Raw genomic sequence first — 18,362 nt, 5'->3', positions numbered from 1 at the left:
TTGCTATGCAATAGGGTAATTAATATTTTTTAACTATGACCTTTAACTTTCAGTCGTAAAACAATGATCTTAGAATAGATATACCGACAAATCAAATTAATACCAGAAATAAAAAGGGAAAAATGCATTCTCAAAAAAGTCAACATAATTTCCAAACTACCACAGTGCAAGCAGTGGTTGAAGGATAGTCACTCAATCAAGTGGAGATGTGGTAAGTGCAAGTGGGGGGCAGGGACTTGATGGGAACCCTCTGACATGGACTGAATGATCTCCTAATCTGTTGTGGGAGGGAGGGGATAAGTAAAGCTACCCGAAGAGGCCAAGTTAAACGTATTGCAGTTTTCACAAAAAAATCTTCTCTCTAAGAAGGCAAGTAACGTTGTCAGAATTCTACAAATGTAAACATTTCTGAAAATGTTATCTTTGTAAATTTATTGCTATGCAATAGGGTAATTAATATTTTTTAACTATGACCTTTAACTTTCAGTCGTAAAACAATGATCTTAGAATAGATATACCGACAAATCAAATTAATACCAGAAATAAAAAGGGAAAAATGCATTCTCAAAAAAGTCAACATAATTTCCAAACTACCACAGTGCAAGCAGTGGTTGAAGGATAGTCACTCAATCAAGTGGAGATGTGGTTAAGTGCTGAAACTGGAGATTTTTGATTAAAAAGATATTAAACTGATTCATTTAGCTGAACCAATTTCACTCACTGCCACTCGTCTTCCACTTGTATTCCAATGGACTGAAACTTGTTGATCAGTTGAGAATCTTGTTCCTTAATTGAGTTTGGGGAACAGTCAACCTAAAAAAAAGCAATAAATACTCCGTGAATGATGAAAAATGTCAATTTTTCCAACTCTGTTCTAAATACAAGAACAATGCTTTTTTTACTTAAATAGATGATAACAAACTATGTACACACTTTGCAAGATAAACTGAATGTTATATTCGCTTCAGAAGTAATACATAACTGTTGCAAGCATCAATACATAATTACTACTGGCAATAAATAATTCTCCAAATTAATGTACCAGTAAATCAAGGATAAATCTCTCTTCAATCTAAATATAAATAGCAAAGTTGTAATTTTTTACTATTCAAATAGCAGGATGTGCAATTAGAATTATTAACTGTGAAAAATGCTGGCAGAGAGCAGCATGACAAAAAACAAAGCTGAACATGCAATTAAACAAGAAAGTCTGCACACAGTAATTGTAGTTCAATACACAAAAATGGTGGGGAAACTCGGTAGGTCACGCAGTGTTCCTTGTATAGCAAAGACATTTAACCAAAGTTTCAGGACTGAGCCCTTCATCAAACTGAACAAAAAGCAAGCAAGTCTCCGAATAAAATTATGCAGGGATGGAACACAGGCAAGAGTTCATAGGTGGATATGGGTGGGTGGGAAGTGATAGCAGAGGGATGGGGTTGGGAGCAGGAGGAAAGGAGACAGAGGTATAGGAAAGATGGGGGCAGTATTGACTGGAAGGAAGTTGCTAACCATTTCAATTCCATGCCCCACTCCCACACCAACACGTCTGTCCATAGCCTCGTGCAGTGCCAAACCAGACACCTGCAAATTGGAGGGACAGCACCCAATTGGGTCCTCTTTTCTCTTTTGCCCATTCACCCATATTCACTTGCCAATGGGTCATAGTTCCCCTTCCCCCAAACATTTTATTCAAACGCCTGCCTGCTTTTTGCTCACACCTTGATGAAGGGCTCAGGCTCAAAATATTTGTTACACATCTTTGCTCCATCAGGAACACTGTGTGACTTGCTCAGATTCTTCAGCACTTTATTGGACTGAACATGCAATATCTGCTTTAATATAAACAAACCATGCAGGAAATATTCAATAGATCGGAAGAGGAAGAGTTTATGTGTCAGGTTGAAGACTCTAGGCCTTTTCACACTGCAGTGCAAAATGAAGCCTCCCCTGGAATTTTCCTGGGAACCCTCACATGAACCTGCGGTGCGAAAAGGTCAGCCCGGGAATTTTGTAGTTAGGGCTGCGGCCATGGGAAATTTTCCTGGACATCCCTCTCCCTATGACATGAAGAGCCAAACAGCCAAGCAAGGAAGCTTTGTGACATCAGCGCTTGCATACTGCGTCATGTAGTCAATTAAAATTAAAATATACATCTCCTGACAACAGCAAGCCGCTTTGGCCCGTCGTGACAGCAGCACAACGCAGGATGAATGGCCATCTCGATTTCCCAGAGCATTTCCAGTTGCACGAGGAATTATGGGAAACGAAGCTGGCCATTCATCTCACATTGTGTCACCATTACGTGCCAAAGCGACCATGAAATGTGGGGGAGGTGTGGTGGGTGGGCAAGCAAGCGAGTGACTGCAAGGGGGTGGGAAGAGGAGCAAGGAGCAGGTGGGCGAGCGACCAATCTACCGACAGCTGGGGGGAGGGAGCTGGCAGAAGAGCGATCAACCTACCAACAGCCAGGATGGAGGGAGCAGGCGAGCGACTGACCTACTGACGGGAGGGTGGAAGCAGGTAGACGAGTGAGTGATGGTCAACCGGGGGGAAGGAGGGAGAGGGAGCAGGCAGGCAAGCGAGTGACCGACAGATGGGTTGGGGGGGGGGGGGGCACGGGAAATCGACGGACGGGGTGGAACTTACTCCTACTTCTGTGAGTTTGTAACGCGTCATCGCTTGCGGGTGGGGCTCTCCCTAAATTTCCAAGGAGGGCAAATTCCCAGGAATTTGGACCACTGTGTGAAAGGCCCAGGGGAGTTCTTGAATTCCTTGGAACATTTCCAGGACAAGTTGGCTCACCGCTCGCCTGTGGTGTGAAAAAGCCTGCCTGAATTGCTTGTTTGTTTTCCTTTCCCAGATGTTGCCCAACCAGATGAGTGGGTCCAGCATATTCTGCTTTGATTTCAGGTTTTTTGACTTCAGGTTTCCAGCATCTGATTTCAGTATCCATTTATTGAAGGCATATACTTGGATAATTATAATATACCATATATTTTGGTGTAAAAGCCTACCCCCCTTTTTCAGCTTAATTTTTAGGGTTTTATGCTGTATCCAGTGTACAAGTCAACCCCAATTTTCTGGCTGCCTGAGGTGTCCTGTTGACTGGCGTATACTTCATCCCCCGAAAGATTGTGCAAATTGATCTGCTGGGCGTTGGCTCGAGGTGATTGCTGTCAAGAAGGGTCCATCGACACAACGCAGCACGTGACGAAAATATGGAGCGAGCTTTAAGTTAAAAGAGATAGAAATAGCCAAGAAAATCAACAACTGTGCTGCTACAAGAAAATTTGATGTGCATGAGAAGTTGGTAAGAGATTGGAGGAAGAAAAAAAGAGACATACTAAAAAGGCAATGTTCTTTGAGAAGAGGAATCACTCGTTGGCCAGAGATGGAAAATCACACTGCAGGATGGGTACATGAATAGAGGCAAAATTGCTACATAGTCACTCAAAATAAAATAAGCATATTTACACTGCAGTGGGCCAAGCCACACCCAGACCTCAGTGATGAGTTTGAGGCTACAGTAGGCTGGTCCAACCGTTTAATGAACAGGAAAAATCTGGTATTACGCCAAAAAACAAAAATTGCACAGGAACTACCAAAAGATCTTGATCATAAAGATGCAAGTTTTCACCAGTTTATTATACAGAATCGGCAGAAACACCAGTTTGGATTAGCAAATATCAGAAACATGGTCAAAACCCCAATTAATTTTGACATGATAGGCAATAGAACAGTGGAATGGAAAGGTGTAAAAACTGTGCCAACTAGAAGCACAGGCTACGTAAGTTCCAGGTTTACTGTGGTATTATAATGCATGGCCAATGGGACAAAGTTAAGACCTATGGTAATCCTCAAATGCAAAATTTAGCCAAAAATGAAATTCATGAAAAAGGATGGATGGATGAAAAGGGTGTAAAACCATGGCTAGACAAAATGTGGAACGGGCAGCCAGGCAGTTTACTGCTGGTCTGGGATATGTTTCATAGCCACCTAACTGAGAAAACTAAAAGTAGATTAGCACTACTTACATGGCAGTTATCCCAGATGGTTGGATGTCTATTGCAACCTCTCGATGTCTGCTTGAACAAGCCAATCAAAGACCATGTGCGTGAGGAATGGAATACATGGATGAAGAGTGCAGAAAAGTTGTTTACAAAAGGCGGGGCCAATGCAGTGTAACCTTGCGCACCAGGCATGGGACCAAGTTATAGTGCAGGCTGTGATAAAATCATTTAAAAAGTGTGGCATCTCTTGTGCAATAAATAGATGGCATGGAAGATGATTTATTGTGGGACACTGACAACGAAGCTGAAACCGCCTCATCAGGTACAGACTGGGACTCGTATGATGACTGTTTAAACAGTGCGAGTATGGATACACTTGCTGCCATCTTTGCTTTAGACGATGAGAGCAAGAGTGATTTTGAAGGGTTCTAAACATGTTGTTGTTTTCAGACAATGATAGCAATTTTGAAGCGTGCTAATGTGTTGTTTTCAATAAAAATCTGTTGCAGTTGGGTTTTTTTGTTTTTCAAGGTTTGACTTATATGCCAGATCAGCACAGATTGGATTTTGAGCTGAATTTAAGGTATCAAAAGTATATCCAACATACGCCGAGCCCCATTTTTTGAATTTTTTTTTGGGTTTCATGACTTGATTTATATGCCGAAATATATGGTACATACAGTTACAAACATAATCATACTTACAGCAGACAACAAATTTTGCATGGTGTACAAATGTTGTCAATAAAAGATTCCCTCTTCTACCACAATGTCTCCTGACTTTCATGTTTCGCTTCACATCTTAACATTACTCACAGGTCCTCTCCAACCTTGGCTTTCCAAATCTTACATATGCTTCCTCTTTCCTTTGGACTACATTCATAGCCTCTCTCATCATTCAAGGATCCCTTACCTTGCTATCCTCATCTTCCTTCTCACTGGAACATACTGTTTGGTCCAAATAGGAGACATTCACTTGCCCAATGACAGTGATTCCCAATCAACTCCCCCTACATCCTGTTTAATAACATTGTAATGTGCTGTCCCCCAATTTAGTATTTTTCAGCAAGATCCCGACATCCTTATTCAGAACTATCGTAAAATTTAGAGTTGCATTCAGTATTCTCAAAATGTTCTCCTGAAAGGGAAGGCCAGGCTAATTTCCTGAGACAAATCCGGTTTGGTCTCCCCTCTCATACGCAAGGACAAAGTCATCCCAATTTAATGCATCATACACTAAGGCAGCCCCAGTAAATATTGGGGAAGTTAAAGTCACCCACCTTGACAACCCAGTTGTTTTCATGTCTTTCCAAAATCAATTTACAGATGGCTATTGGGAGGTCTCTAGCGCAAAAAATAATCTTTAACACCAAAGGCAAATCCACATGGGAAACCCAAGTAAGCCAGAAGAAAAAAACAGCCATGGAACCCCTCATTTATAATCTTGCAGAAATTAACACATCTCCAAGAACAAACACCCCTGTGGCAACATTTTAAAGTGTTATAAAAAAAAATGCCATTGCAGAGAAATCAATGTGTATTAATAAAAGTAACGTACAAAAATGGTGTGAAATGATCTGCTAAATAAAACTTTCTATCTCAGATTTTCAATCTTCAAGTGAATGGGTGCTGAAAATGCATGTTGTAGGACAAGCCAAGAGAGAAACAAAGTAATTCTATAAAACCTGAGTTTAACTGGGGTTGAATTACAATTTATACTTTCCACTGATTAAAAAAACAGCTCTTCACACTCTTCAAACAAAGTAGCATCTGGTGTATTGAATCTAAACTTGACAGTATTCCAAAAGGATGCATGTTCCTGCTCCACAGAAAAGAGTGGTATTTTACTGGCCCAGTTTTACAGCTGTAAGTGCAAATCCTTGATTAGTTGCCTCTCACCAATTAATAACTACAGTCGAAAATTTACTTGTGCTACAGGTTTCTTCCAATCAATCCACTGAATGCTTCAGACTGTTGCAAATTTTTAAACTGACATCAATAAGGCTTAGATCTTCAATCCTGGCACCAATGAGAAATTCATGAGGGGGGGAAAAAAAAGATAACTGCGACAGAAAGGGAATGAGACAGGAAGAAAAGACTTCAAGAAAGTCCATATTCTCCACAATAATTCAAAAATAAGTTGATTCTCCCAGCTAAACAAAAAAACATAATAGAAATATTACATGGAATATTACAGCACAGTATAGGCCATTCAGGCAAAGATGTTGTGCTGAACTGAACAGACCTACTAAAAAAACCCCTCTGTACTCATAACCCTCTATTTTTCTTTCATCATGTGTTTGTCTAAAACACTCTTAAATGTCTTGAATGTTCCACCCTCCACCACCAACTCCAGCATTGGATTCCAGACAACTCAGTGTAAAAAAAAACCTTATCCCTGATGTCTCCCCTAAAACTTTCCACCCATTACTTTGTAAAGGTAAATATTAACAAAATAAAAATTCCTAAGAAACTGCGGTTAATGAAAGAATTACAAAAATGAATAAATGTCAGCACAAACCAAATGATATTTTATACTTTGTAGTTGTCATTTGCAGTGATGCAAAGAGTTATCTCCTTTTGTTTTTGAAATTTTAATGCTTGCACTTAAACATTTGTGGCAGAGAGGAACAGGCATGCAGGAGACCCATTTATCCAATAGACTTTAAATGTCAAGAATCACTTGAACTATAAATTATTTTACTGACCAATCATTTATTTGAAAATTGGATAGATGAGACACAGGTAGTCCTCAACTTCCGACCTATGTGAGTTATGTCCACCCGCATATATGTCTGAATTTAAAAAAAATATTTATTAAAACTACTGTACGAGTACATATTTTGTATAAAAGTATTGCATACAGTAGTTTCCACTCCCAATAACAGTCTTAGGTCCCCGCTCCCCACGTTATGATCAAGCAGTCAGTCCCAATTACAGTCGTAAGTATACCTGTATGGCTAGTATTTCTTAGCAGATTAGATAACAAGATACACAAGATAAAATTCCCTGACTTCACCCTATACAAAACGTTCACTTGGTTCTATAGCTATCCCTCCCCGATTCTCTCTGCAACTTCAAACTAACTTTCCTTTTAATTAGGTTGAAACAGCTTGGACTTGAAACATTTTCTATGCTTCTGCTCCAAGGGATGCTGCATGACCTGTTAAATGCTTCCAACTTTTTAATTACCAGTTTACTTGGTTTAATTACACAGTCAAAGGCTTGCGAACAACATTCTGCATTTCTAGAACTATAATACCTGTACAAATCTGAAAAATGTCAGAAATTACCTGTATTCCTATGGAAGAAAGCTTTCTCTTTGGGGGAGTTTCCAACTTTGGATCCTCACTGATGAGTGATCCCTTCTCAGTTGTCACTGTGGCATTTCGATGTTGGCTCTCTGCTTTTTCACGAACTGGAGCACTGACACTTGCTGTTTTAGTACTGTTCAGAGCTCTGGCACTATCCAAGCTGTCCGAAGAATTGCTGAGACCAGACTGACTGTTGATGTCACTCTTGTGATCCAGATTGTCAAGGTATGTGTCTTGTGCCGATTCTGTACTGCTCTGGACTGTAACTGAAATAAATGGTTTAGATGTGGTTCGCGGTGGAACTGGTGGAGGAGTCTTCTTATAAGTGGTTATACACGATGACACTAGAATGTGGAAAAGAGTGGAAAGAAAAGAAAAAAATTAACTGCATTTTATAATGTCATGTTATTACACAAATCATTATTCTTCTGGAAAGTTCCATGTTTGCTCATTTATTTTGATCTGGAACATGTAGAAAAATCGCAGGCAACTTGTAATGAGTTTTGTCCTTTGTTGAGAAGAAGTCAAAGACAGAAAGGGCTATGCCCTTCAACGAGATAAATACACGTTATCTCTTTTGGAGGCACATGAAGTAGGAAGGAGAATCATGAAGGAACAACTTTGCAAAAATAGGAAGGATTTAATTGTGGGAAGAAATAAAAAACCAGAATAACAGTGGGTGATACAGGATCCGTGGAGGCAAAAGGTGCAATCAAGGGTTCGGTTGAGACCCTGCATCAGGACCATATTAGAGAGATTTCATAGTGGGTGAAACAGGTATTTTGGGGAAAGCGCTAACTGATCCATTCTTTGGAAGATGTAAAGCTCATGTTAAAATCAGGAGAGATTAACGGATGTGCAAGAATAAAAGGATTTGAATGTCCCGGTACATTAACTACAAATGGCTGGTGTACAGGTATAAAATCAACTTAAATAAGTAATAGAATTTGGCCGAGAAAAATGGACTTAGGTTAAGGTATTTCATAGATTCACCTGAATAAAACCAGGACCAAATGGGCTTAAAGTTCCAAATACAAGTGGCTTATACTTGAATTCTGTGGCCTTGAGTTTATCAATTTGATGGATGATCTAATCAAATCACTCTAAAGAGTAAAACAACTTTGACAGCACATATGCAGATGAACTACTTTCATTAGTGGCAGAACAAGGACAATTCTAAAATTTGAGGAACACCATTTAAACTCATCAGGCAATACTTTTTCTCCACCACACAAAGCAAGCAAAGAACTTGGGTGTCCTCACCTCCAAGTAATTGTGGAAGTTTGGTCAATTTATACAATGCTGTGAATATATTTAAAAAATGTATTTTTGCTAAGATCATGGATAAACAGTGTCCAAACAGAATTCAGTTACAGATTAGACATGATCCGAATGAACAGAATTGTTCCAGGGTCCATCAGTTTCCCGCATTGTAAAGCTAAAACTTGCAAACTAAAATTTGTGTCTTCAGAATAAACTAAATTGTTGTGGTGTTAATTGAAAACAATATTTCTAACCATCAAACCTCAGATATATTAAGCTTGTAATTGGTAGTTACCTACCTGAACCTTGAACATAAACAAGTGAATAAAATTTACAATAGAATTCACTGTGCTTTGTTGTTATACCTAGGACAAGTTTTATCATACTTTTTTTTAAAAAAAAGTTTAGACATATAGCATGGTAATAGACCATTTTGCCCTTTGAGTCCACGCTGACCAACTTACACCCAATTAACCTACATCCCCAGTGTGTTTCTAACGATTGGAGGAAACCGGATCCCTGGGGAAAACCCCATGCAGACACGAAGAACGTGCAAACTCCTTGCAGAGAGCATGGGATTCGAACTCCGGTCCTGATCCTAACTGCTACGCCAACCATGCTGTTTCATTTTTATTAAATCATTAGAAATATTTCTTACACACAGGTCATTTTTTTAAAAAAAGAAAAATTTAGAATGAATCAGTACTAGGGGAAAGAATTCATTAAAATTTGTAAAAAAAAAAAAATGCTTACAACCTCAAGAGTGAATGACCCCCTTTAAGATTTTGGGCCAAAGATTCAGATCGATGCAATCAGCCTTTTTTTTTAAAAAAAAACAACAGGATGTGATAATAATCCTATTGAGGGATGACTAACCGGACACTTTCAAACAGAGCTAAATCAGTTACTTATGTGGGTATAATTCAAAGGTGCTGGACATATGGCACCTCTTTGTGTACCCAAATTTGAAGAATCTAAGTGAAGGAATTGGTCCTAGTGTGCGATCTATGCAATGCATCATCAGGTTGATACTTGACAAAACAAAAGCAGGTAAATACTGTGGAAACACTACAACCATCTGCTGTAGGACTGATTAGACTTAACAGGAGACCACTTTCATTATAAATAATGTTTAAGTGATTTTTGAAGGCTCTGTTCAATCATGGTGCCAACGACTTCTAAAATCTACAGTTTCCAAAACCGACGGTAACTGCAAGTGCACCTGGTTATGACTAACAAGCATATTCAGCACATCTCACCAATTGATTGCTCCCTTTAGAAATTCAGCTGAAGGCCACGTGTTGATGCAGTGAATAATGGATATAGAACCAGGTGCCATCTTTCTAGGTCATTTGGTAGTTGGTGTAAATTTCACAATCCAAAACTGCTCAATTTCATTTACTATTTTGGATGTTAAAAAAGATTCAAAGAAGTAAAGCTAGAATTATAAAATTAATCTATTACCGTTTCATGGGTCTATTCTGAAAATGACAAAAAATAGGAGGCCATTTGGTTTTTTGAGTTTGGCCCACCATCCAAGCCCACTGGTTGATCCCATTCACCTTTTCTCTATTAACTTTCATTCCCCAACTTATTACAAAGCGATCTATTTCGGCTTTGAATATGTTCAACGATTCAGCCTGAACAACTTTCTGGGACAAGGAATTGCAGACACTCCACATGAGAGAAGCATCCCCTTAATTCTAGTCACTCCTTCAAGGAAAAAAATCCTCCAGGGATTTACCCTTTCAGATTCTCTCAGAATCTTGTGTTTGAACAAGATCACCTCATTCCTCTAAAATTCAATCAGTACAGTCCTATCCCATTCATCTTTCCAAAGCCAATTCCCATTCCATTGTTAGGATAATTTAAATTAATCTTCTCCCAACTGTCTAAGATAAAGCATCTTTAATTAAGAGGACTAAAACTTTTCACTGTACTTGAAATATCACCTCATTCGTCCTGTATATTCTTATCAAGACCTTGCAAAACAGCTTTCCACAAGGCATTAATAATGATAACTTCTCTTAGGTCAATTTCTTCAGTGCAAAAAAAAATTAGTAACTGGACCTCAATTCAATATTAAAAGCAGCATCATTTTTCACACAAAAATAAAGTAGAAAACTGATTTTTTCCATTAAATGAAATATGGTGTCAAGTGAAATTTCTAAGACCACGGATCAACAATTCAACCAAATAATAAATATCAATCTAGGATGGACAACCAAAAATCAAAGCACAAATTGACCATCATCTGCCTTCATAGATGGATGGATTCAGAAAAGCATAGCAAAGAAGCAATTACTGAATGAAAGTAGAAAGATCAGTACAGATGACAATTCCCAACCAACTATTTCAAGAAGTGTTTTTACATGCCAATTGAATGAAGTTGAACAGCAGTTCTGATGCATGTTTCAAAAGTATCCCCAAAATTATGAAGCTTATAAAGCATAAAATTCAGTTCAGATAAAATAGCTGTTTAGAGATTGTGCAAAATAGAATTACATTTTATTGAAAACATACCAATGATCCCAATGTGAAAACCACCAGTTTAAAAAAAAACATTCCATAGATTTCAGTCTAGCAGATACAGGAAATAACATTTTTATTGCCAGTGTAACACTTAGAAAAAGATTTAAATTACAGGTGTGTAAAGTTATGTTTACATACAGTTTTTAAAAAAAAACAAAGAACTGAACTATTTGGACACAGAAGCAAACCACAAATAGTCTTTCCTAGCCAGACACTTCAGAATTTCTCTCAATGGAAATCCCATTATTTTGGGCACTTTGGATGGGAAAGATTAAAATATGGACCATTATTGTTTCTGCTTAAAATGCTTTCAAGATTTTGCTTGGTTCTCAAAAAAGTCAAATTTTCACTTGTTTATTTTTAAATTAAACTGGTGCTCAGTGAATGATGTTACCAAATAAAGTGTCCAAAAAAAACCCCCTCCAAATACTATCAAATAATTTCTGATCAACTCAGAGCAGGAAAATCTGCCCATTACTCATTTTATTGAACCAATTTTCTCCAGGCACAAAGCAGAACCATTTCATCAGTCGAGCGGCGCAACGGACAGTACAAACTGCATGCACAAGCACACAATAGTCCAGGAAACATAATTTGCATAATGAGCCTGTATCATGATGTAAATCCGTTTCCAAGAGACATCAAGGGCCAATCCTACAGCGTAGGATCCTACAGCAGTGCCATAAAAAGATATTGACATTGTCAGCATTCTAATTGAAAGCCAATTGTTAGACCACAACTGTGATGTTTTGACCATGTCACACTGAAAATATTTTTGTCAGTTTGCACTGGAATAAAGCTTCCAGTGAAAACTGGACACCATTTAAGAAAATAGAACATCAGCAAGAATAGAATGAAGAATAGCAACAACAAGAGCATACAAGTTAAGAAATCAAAGATAAAAGCAGATAAAGGACAAGAGGACTTGAAACGTTTGTTCCTAAAGCAACAGACCCTTCACACTCAAAAGCCCAATTATTAGACGAAGCACCTGCCGCATTCCTGCAGCCAAGAATAAACTGGTTGAGAAGCTCTTCTAGAATTTTACACTGTACATCAGACACACAATATATCTTACCCGTAGACTCAGAATAGTTCCTCTTCAGCATAAAGTTTGTAGCCACGTTTTTATCTGTGTGTAAAACGAAAATCTTTTAGGCAGCTATTTCCAGGGATGGCAATAATTTGGAAACGCACACCAGTACTCCTTGGCTTGGATCAAGAAATCACCACTGGCTCAAATTCTCTGCAGCTAAAAATGGAGTCAACCTTCCCAAGTGTGAATTGCAGCGTTCTCTTTGTTTTTGTGATAATACAAAATTCAAATGATTTAAATCTGGGCTCGTCACAATTGAATTCAAAAGAATAATAAAAAGACAGTTTCTTCACAACTTCAACTCTCCTTTCTCTGAAGCATTGAAGCCAATTCTCTTAAATTTGTTTCTACAACACAGACTGTGGGAAAGAGAGCAAATAAAGACTTTTGAAACTGAATCTACACCAAGCTGTGATCAAACTAAAGAGATAAATGCTTTATTTCTGATAAGGGCATACATATTTGACTATCAAATAATTCTTTCAAGGCCAAGGAGCAAAGTCGAGGTTGAACAACAAGCAGGTAATGAGCACAAACTTCACTAGCAAAATATTTATGCTGTTCATCATTGTGCATCTTGGCACACTAGCTCTAGTACTCCACACTTCAATTCAAAAGTATATACATGCTGAAGGGAGCTTTTGGATCACCCAAATACAAATAATGATGGGAGTTCACAGAACAACCCCCTTCAATGCCCCTGCCTTTATATTAATAGTCCTGACTTTTAAAACCTAAATTGATCATAGCTATCCCTGATTTTCCTGGCCTTTCCAGCTTCTGCAGTAATCTATGCCTCTCGACATTTCCTGATGACTTCTCCCCAAAGACATTTACCTTTTAAAAAATGTTCAGAAATGTGTGAAGAGAGATAGCACAATTAATTAATAGTTCAGCAAATTGACCTCCATTTCCAGATTTTGCCTTTTCGCTGATCACAAATGAGGCAATATACAAGTAACATAATTGGATTTGTTATTCTTGGGTTTAAAAATAAAAAAAAAGTATTCCTTCTCCTGATTGTCATCAAGCAACTTCTCCAGGCAATTTATGTGAAAAGATGTCACATGAGGCCAAAAGGCTCATCACCTGAGGTCACTCCTTCCTTAAATCCCTAACAGAAATTTTGCAGTCCAGCAGAAAGTCAACTTTCTGTACAACACCAAACACTCTCAGAATATTTGCCAGCAAACAATCAACATGTGTTACAGAGGAAAAGTTGGGAGAATTCAACATATCTAAACAGGAAAGCACTAACATTTAAAACATACTAAATGCTCATATTCAGTCCAAGTAAAATTTGACATTAAAAAAATATCACCTTCAAATATTGCCCCAGCTTTTGCATCATCACGAGAATAGATAGCTGCTTATTGTAGTTTATAGCCTATTGGATTTTTGTCCCATCAATCTCATTCCATTTACTTTCTTGCAACTTCCTCCTCCCCACCACAATTCTCCTGCCAACCATTTATATCAGCCACAACTTAAAATGGTCAAATAAGTGGAAATCTGAGCACGTAGGCCAAAACAAGTTATTGGGAAAACATGCAAACTCCATAGAGTCAGAGCAAGTTCAGGATCTAACCAGAGTTACTGCACCATAGTTCAGTACACACAAGCATAGATAACAAATACAAGGAAGCTCCTATCAAAATTTCCCTGGTCTTTTCAAAGCTTTGCTATTACATTGCAAGGGAGAGAATATTTAACCAAAGAAATACCCAGAGAATATGCTACTAGAAATTAGCATGCACCATTAAAGTGTCATTTATTTTTAAGAAACACACCTTGTGCCAAGTACGAGTTAGCATCAAATTAATATTCTAACTTACAACTTTTTGCTTAAAACTCGGGAGAGGGTAATACCATTCTAAGGCAAAGGAGGGAATTTATGGCTGGAGCCAAGAAAAATGAGACAACTTTGTATCGATAGTCATCAAGGAGAAGGACGTAAAACAATGATCATCTTGCATATGTTGTTATCAACAGGTGGTGCTGCTAGGTCTTTTGCTAGCTAAATCCCCAGGACCTGAGAGGATTAATTCGATATTACTGAGAGAAGCAAGAAATTTTTTTTCTTCATTAGCCACATTTGATGTCCTGACGAACTGGAGAATACCGTATGTTATTTCAAGGTTTAAGAACTGCAAATGACAATCAACTGCGCCTTACATCAGTGGAAAGGAAATTATTGGAGAGGACTCTCAGGAAATAGCATCAACTGATATCTGGAAAACATTTATTTGGGATAGTCACATGGCTTGGTGCAGTGGAGATTGTCTCATAAACAATTAGGTTTCTTCAGGAGGTGAAGAAATTGATTGCTAAGGGTAGAAGTGAGGTGTTTTATGCATGAATCTAAGTTCTCAACAAGACTCCTCACAGTAGGATGAGCCAAAAAATTAAAGCACATATAATTTGGTAGAATTGATTCCAAATTGGCTTGGCCACAGAAGATAGTGGTGAAGGGCTTTCTCATTCTGACTGTATTCTTAAGCACCAGTGCTCCACCAGGGTCAGGAATGGGTCGTCTGCTGCTTGAGTATGTGATTTGGAGAAAAATGGAAGATTTTAGACAACACAAGAATTTGTGGAATGGTAATCAGTAAGGAACATTGTCAAAGGATTCCACAAGATATAGATCAGGTGGAAGTATGGGAAGAGAAGTTAAAGATGCAGTTTAATCCTGACAAGTGAGCAGTGTTGCAGTGTCAGATGAAAGAGGAAAGTATACAGTAAATAGAAGGACCCTTACGGGCATTGATGTACAGGGATTTTGAGGTCCAAGTCCACAGATCCTTGAAAGTGACAACAAAAGCAAGTATGGTGTTAAAGACAGCACAGGGCATTCTTGCCTTCACCAGTAAGGATATCAAGTATAAAAGTCAGAATGTCATGTATCATCTGAAGAAATTTTTGGTTGGGCCACATCTGGAATACTGCAGTCATTGCATTACAGGAAGGACATGGAGCCTTTGGAGAGTCACAGAAGAAGTTCATCAGTCTGTTGCCTGGATTAGAGACTATTAGTTACAAGGAGAGGTTGGACAAACTCGGAATGTTTCCTCTGGAGCATCAGAAGCGTGAGTGACCTGACAGATAGTCGGTCCTCCCCCCCACCCACCCCCTCCACCCCCACAGGTGGTAATAAAGAGATACTGGAAAGCATAGTTTTAGAGAGCAAGGGAAGCATTTAAAAAAAAGTATTATACATACAGAGAAACTGGTAGGTCTCTGGAACACAGTACCAGGAAGTGGTGACAGCAGGTATCATAGCAACGTTTAAGCACTTAGACAATAAACAGGGAAAAGAAAGGTATTAACCATTTTCAGACAGATGTGCAGTTTAAATTGGTAGAGTGGAACTGCCTGTTCCTGCACCACAGTAATGTTAAATTCTGTACTCTTAAAAAATCTTCAATGTAATTTGACGCAGAGAAGTTGTGTTATTTGTCCCATTTACTCAGATATCAAATCTCTGAAGAAGATGCTGCAAGTTCTTTGGCCTCTCGAAATAGCTAACTGAAAGTCTACAGGCAAACATTAGGGTAAGAAACATCTACTTACCAAAAAAATCTAGGCCTTTATAAAAAGAATTGTTGTGAATAGTCCTCTTTGTTTATCCCAATCCCCCCCCCCCAAAAAAAATTGATTTTTATCAATCTAATTTTTCAGAAGCATTTGAAATGTATTTTAAAATATGCTTTCCAATCACATTAGATTGCTTTCACAATTAATGTTCAAGTCAGTACAGTATAACACATTATTCTGCTGCACTTTGCTTGGATCTTTAGGGAAGCAATGATGAATGTTATCATTGCAATTACTTTACAAATGAGAACATACAAGAGTGATTTTCAATCTTGGGACTCCCCAAGATAATATGCATCCAAATAACTCACTGTTGTTATGAGTGCCATTTTCAAAAATTGCAATGTGGAATTGCTTGGCATCATGTGGACAGAAGTTAATTACAACAAGGTAACTCAGATAAGGACGAATGTCAATATTAGATTAGCTGAACAATGGAAAAACAAATGAACAAATCAAATGTTGATCACATAAATCTTAGAATGGTTACAGACAACTACTAGACTTCAATTGATGAGCATTAATGCAGGTCAGAGTCAGCAGGTTTGATGACTTATTAAAGGACATGTCAGATGGATACAGAATGGTCAGTACCCAACTAGCTCAAGGAACTATCAAGTTCAGAAGGCACATTCAAAAGTCAAGACTGCTCATGGTTCTCCAGGAAACCGGGATGCAGAAGTTTATTGTTAGCTGTCTGTACATAGACAATCCAATGAAACAGCATTTCTCCACACACAAAATATATAATTACAAATATACATAAAGATATAATTTAAAATATAAATAATTTGGGATGATTTAGTCAGTTATAGAATATTGTTCACCAATCTCACAGCCTGTGGCAAGAAGCTACTTCCCAGCCTGGCAGTCCTGTTTTTGATGCTCCTGTACCACCTCCTTGCTGTGTATTGGATGAAAATTCTTTGATCACTATTTAAGCAACACACACTAAATATGGTAAATAGAGGAAAGGGGGATCCCAGTGATCTTTGTGGCTGTTTTGATAACCCTCTGTACTGACTTCTGGACCGATGCTTTGACGTGGCCAGAAAGGACACTATTATTAAATTTCACATTTAGCTGTAATTTGAAGAATGATTTCAGGATTGTTCTAATAAATACTGGTAAATAAGCAGATTGATTTTGGATAGTTCACCAAAGGAACCTTCTTACTATATGAATAGTGCCTGGAAGCTTTTATATCCACTTCCAAAATGGCATAGCACTCTGAGCAGCATTCAAAAAAAATACCAGCTCCAACAACATGCCACTCTTTGAGCAGTGAAATGAATTACAATCCTAATTATGAATTTAAATCCTGAAGTGATTCAATGTTGCAATGTCCGATTTTACATCCCATCACTAATTAAAATCCAAAGATTTAATGTGGGCCATGTCAAGCTCAAGATACAAAAGCTGATTACCCAACAGATTTCATAAAGCTATTTTGGGACCTCCATCCACATATTCAATAGTTCGGTATTACATCAGCATAGCTTGTTTAGCAGCTTCAAATTATTATATAGCAAAATCTTGTCAAGTTTTCAGTCTGAAGTTACAATCTTCCTTTAAGTTCCAAGTTGTAATTGTGAGAAGGACAAATGAGATAAAATATTTGTGATACCTTCATGTGCCAGTTTGGGTTGGCAGAGAAAGTTTCTGGTTCACAGACTGCAGTAGCCACATGGTCTTGAAATACATGCTTTTAATACCAGAAAATATTTCCATCAAAAAACAAGCATTCCTGGATTGTTTTACACCAACAAAAAAGTTTAATGTATCATTTAAAGAAGGAACATTCAAAAATATTTTCTTCATAAGGATATTATAAAGTTAATGTTAATAAACAGATATCAAAGTGAAAGCACACAGATGCAGTTTCCAAATATTTTATTGTGGGAATTTTTTTTTTTAAACGAAATGGTTAAAATTTCAACAATTGTTAAAATTGGTGAAAGTTTGAAACACACAAACATGTTTCATTTGTAAGATATGTGGAAATTTTAATTGTCTTATGAGAAGAATGATTCTCAGAAAGTTTAATGTTACATCCATCTAAAGTTCAGTCACTAACTTATGACAAATGGTCAAATTGAAATGGTCGGTATACAAAGATGACAATCAAAAAGGACATCAATACCCATACCTCTCCTTACCTAATAGTGGTTAATGGATAATTACCATATTAAGAAGTCTCTATGGTCGTCCTTTGTAAATATAATTTTCAGCTATATCACTTTATTGTCAAATACACAAGAACAATGTACAGATCACCATAATTCTTACTTCTTGCAGCCAAATAAGAATGCAACATACAACAACAGTATACATTAAAGTACAATATGCCAATTCAAAAAGGATTAACAAGTATAAAGAATAGAGTTAAAATTAGTGCAAGAAAAAAGTGAAATTTCAATATTGCCTTCAGGTCCTGGAGTAGTTTATTCTAAGGGTAATAAGGGGGAAGATTCAAAAGCCTGATAACTGGTGGATAAAAACTGTTTTTGAACCTAGAGTGTTAGATCTCAGGCTTCTGATCCTTCCACCT

The 18,362-nt window shown here is 37.8% G+C and overlaps 1 protein-coding gene across 34 annotated transcripts in view; it reads right to left on the bottom strand.

Moving 5' to 3' along the window:
• The window catches only part of LOC138735739 (disks large-associated protein 4-like), a 482,104-nt gene that overhangs the window by 13,109 nt on the left and 450,633 nt on the right, over positions 1-18,362 (bottom strand). For 32 of the 34 annotated variants that reach the window (XM_069884077.1, XM_069884055.1, XM_069884063.1 and 29 more), the window contains 3 exons: positions 12,200-12,253; positions 7,306-7,670; positions 722-813 (listed from right to left, as the gene is read on the bottom strand). In XM_069884077.1, coding sequence (XP_069740178.1) covers positions 722-813; positions 7,306-7,670; positions 12,200-12,253 — 511 coding nt within the window. The remainder of the gene's footprint in view (positions 1-721; positions 814-7,305; positions 7,671-12,199; positions 12,254-18,362) is intronic. The other 2 variants (XM_069884088.1, XM_069884087.1) reach the window with 2 other exon arrangements.

This window comes from Narcine bancroftii, chromosome 6 (genome assembly GCF_036971445.1).
Source record: "Narcine bancroftii isolate sNarBan1 chromosome 6, sNarBan1.hap1, whole genome shotgun sequence".
In the NCBI taxonomy this organism is placed as follows: domain Eukaryota; kingdom Metazoa; phylum Chordata; class Chondrichthyes; order Torpediniformes; family Narcinidae; genus Narcine; species Narcine bancroftii.
The sequence above is the reverse complement of the archived record's forward strand: the minus strand, read 5'-3'. Positions and strand labels throughout refer to the sequence as shown.